The sequence below is a fragment of the Ornithodoros turicata genome, unplaced genomic scaffold (assembly GCF_037126465.1).
Source record: "Ornithodoros turicata isolate Travis unplaced genomic scaffold, ASM3712646v1 ctg00001520.1, whole genome shotgun sequence".
In the NCBI taxonomy this organism is placed as follows: Eukaryota; Metazoa; Arthropoda; class Arachnida; order Ixodida; family Argasidae; genus Ornithodoros; species Ornithodoros turicata.
In genome coordinates, this window is record NW_026999651.1 from 1,595 (window position 1) to 4,962 (window position 3,368).

Sequence of the window (3,368 nt, forward strand, 5' to 3'; positions counted from 1 at the left end):
GTAGGATGCGATATCTCCACGCAGTGTCGTATGCTTTCTCCAAATCAAAGAAAACTGACAAGCAGTGTTGTCTCCTGACAAAGGCTTCACGGATTGTTGTTTCTAGACGAACGAGGTGGTCCATTGTGGAGCACCCCATTCGAAAACCACATTGAAATTCTGATAGGCACTTATTCATTTCAAGAAAATAAACCAGACGGTTATTGACCATTCGCTCAAAGGTTTTGCCTATGCAGCTTGTCAAAGCGATGGGACGATAACTGGCAGGACAAGAAACTTCCTTTCCGGCTTTCAGGAGAGGGATTATGGTGGCAATTTTCCATGCAGACGGTAGTGTCCCCTGTACCCAAACGAGGTTGAAGAACCGAAGTAAACATTTTTTTGATATGTCAGACAAGTTCTGTAGCATTGAGTATGCAACACGGTCTGGGCCAGGAGCAGTCGCTTTTGCTGACAACAAGGAGCGTGACAATTCTATCATAGTGAAAGGCTGATTATATCCAAAACAGTCTCCACCATTTGCTGAAATCTTTTGTTTTTCGGACCTTTGTTTAATTTTAAGGAATTCACTGCTATAATGGGAGGAACTTGAAATGCTTTGGAAGTGTTCCCCAAGTGCATTAGCCTGTTCTTCTAGGCTTTCGCATACCTGACCGTTAACTTCTAAAAGAGGGACTGAATGACTGATATGTTCTCCTCTGATTTTGCGAAGTCTGTCCCATACAATTTTGGATGGAGTATTGCAAGATAGAGAAGATATGAAGGTTCGCCAAGAGGACCGTTTAGCCTGTTTTCGTGTCCACCTGGCCTTCGCTCTTGCCTTTTTGAAAAGTAAAAGATTTTCTGGGGTGGGGTATCTCCGAAATGTACCCCATGCACGATTTTGAAGTTTGCGAGTTTCCTCGCATTCATTATTCCACCAGGGTTTAGGTCGCTTTGGGAGGCGACCACATGTCTGGGGAATAGATACTGTTGCTGCATCAAGTATGACGTTGCTGAGAAGACAATTAGCTTCTTCTATCATTATACTATCAAAGGGAATTAAAGATAGGTCACTTCTTTCTGAAAACTGCTTCCAGTCGGCTAGTTGGAGTTTCCATCTAGGGGGGCGTGTTGTTAGAGGGTTCACTGGCGCAAGATATTTTAACACCACAGGGAAGTGGTCGCTCCCAAGTGGGTTTTCTTCTACAGCCCATTTTATCTCTTGAAACAAAGATGGACTGCAAAAGGACAGGTCTAAGGCTGAGAGAGATTGACTTGACGAGTGTATGTATGTAGGTGCCCCTGTGTTTAAAATACAGATGGATGTTGATAACAAGAACTTCTCTAACATTTTCCCTCGTGTGTCCGTTCTTGTACTGCCCCAAAGTGGGTTGTGAGCATTGAAGTCACCCAGAAGTATAAAAGGGCTAGGAAGTTGGCTGCACACATTTTCTAAGTCTCTTTGCGTAATTGTGCCTGATGGTGGCAAATAGATTGAGCAGATGGTGACTATCCTGTCTAGACACACCTGCACAGCTACAGCTTCCAAGTTTGTAACTAGGTGAACAGCTTTGGTTGGGAGAGATCCTCGAGTGACGATCGCAACACCACCGGATGCACGGGTGGCGTCAGTTCGATCTCTTCGAAAGACATTGTGTCTACGCAGTGGGTTTTGTGTTTGTGTATTCAAATATGTTTCTTGAAGACAAAAACATGATGTGTTATACTTCTCGAAAAGATCGTTGACGTCATCGACATTAGATAGTAACCCACGGCAATTCCATTGGAGAATTGTGTGCTGCATAATGATTGCAGTACTAAGAAGAAGGACATGTGTCAGGAACTTTTGCCGACTAGGAAGAGCTTTCATTACCTATTTTTTGTTGGGGGTGTGACCCGTGGCCTCGTGGGCTTTTTCCGCGCGGCCGCAAGCTCCTTGTCAGATATGTCAGGCAGTGACCCACTCCCCGACAGACTAGCCTTATTCTTTTGGAGGACTTGGGAGCTCGTGCTCGCAAAGGAGCGCTCAGAGCTCGTCTCGTCCTCGCAATCCATGGATGTAACCTCCGTGGACTGTGAGGACAGGAGTGGCGCCGGTGTTAGCGACGCCACAGGAATTTCGGGAGTTGGAGGTGGATCTGCACCTCCTTGGATCTGACTTGCGTTGGTCTGGGTGAATATTGACTGCTCGGTATGGGTGTACTGTGTGACTAGTTTTACTTTCTGTTTTACAGCTGTGGCAAAAGATTTCTCGAAAAAGATGGGAGCTACTTTTTTCCTGGCTTCTGGGTAAGTGAGGTTCTGCGTGACTTTAACATGTAGGACTTCCTTTTCATATTTCCATTTTGCACAGGATCTCGAGTAGGATGGGTGGTTAGAAGAGCAGTTGACACAACAGTCTGGCCCTTTGCATTCTTTTGTTTCGTGGTCAGGCTTCCCACACCGTGCGCAACAGGCGGAGCCACGGCACGAGTCGGCAGCATGACCGAATCTGTTACAACGGAAGCAGCGCAACGGATTTGGGATGTATGGGCGAACTTCTGCTGACAGATATCCTACTTTTAACTTTTGAGGCAGAGTCGGGCGATCAAAGGTAAGAATAATATTGCGGGTTGTAATGTACTCATTGTTCTTTCTTATTTTTATTTTTCGTACATCTATGACGTCCTGGTCTTTCAGGTTTAGAAGAATTTCCTCAACGGGCACGTCGATGAGTTCAGATAGGGCGATGACGCCTCGGCTGGTGTTCAGTGTCTTGTGTAAGGAAGCTGATATTCTTTTTCCCAACATTTCATTTGTGTTCAGAATGGCCTCACAGTCTGTTTCAGAAGTGCACTTTACTAACAAGTCGCCAGATCGCATGCGCTTGATCTCAGGTATATGTCTAGACAGAGATGCCACCGCCTTCTCGATGAAGAACGGCGACATCTTACCCAGGGGGACTATCTTTTCTTTGTCATTTCCTGTTGCTGAAAGCACGATGTATTTTGCTATGAAGTTGGTAGACATTCTTGTTTCAGATACTTCGGTCCGGGGACGTTTGCCGCCCCCGATCGTAGAGGAAGGGGAATTTTTAACCATGCGCGGTTTTAGAAAATGGACGCTCCTAAGAGTCGCTCACGTTTCACGTCCATACGCGTGAGAAGGTCCCGGAGTTTTAAGGAAAACCCATCGGCCGAGGCTTGACCAAGACCCCGACAGCCACCGTTCAAGGCTTCTACCCTTCGCTTTCATCCCCTCGGCACGGTACGGATAACACCTTGGGACTGGGGGCTAGGGTCCGTGGTGGCGCCACTCACCAAACATCAGCGTACGCTGATGCCCCCTGCGGGGGGAGGTGCCTGTAAATCGAGGCATAAAACAAGGAGACCCCCTCTCGCCGTTCC

General features: G+C 46.9%; 1 protein-coding gene across 1 annotated transcript; it reads right to left on the bottom strand.

Moving 5' to 3' along the window:
- Positions 1–1,851: 1,851 nt before the first annotated feature.
- On the bottom strand, positions 1,852–2,910 carry LOC135377058 (uncharacterized). Its single transcript, XM_064609404.1, has one exon. It carries the CDS (start codon positions 2,908–2,910, stop codon positions 1,852–1,854), a length of 1,059 nt encoding a protein of 352 aa, XP_064465474.1.
- Between the last annotated feature and the right edge of the window lie 458 nt (positions 2,911–3,368).

Excerpts from the sequence above, each read along its gene's own strand:
- LOC135377058 (XM_064609404.1), bottom strand. The coding sequence starts at position 2,910 with ATGTCGCCGTTCTTCATCGAGAAGGCGGTGGCATCTCTGTCTAGACAT.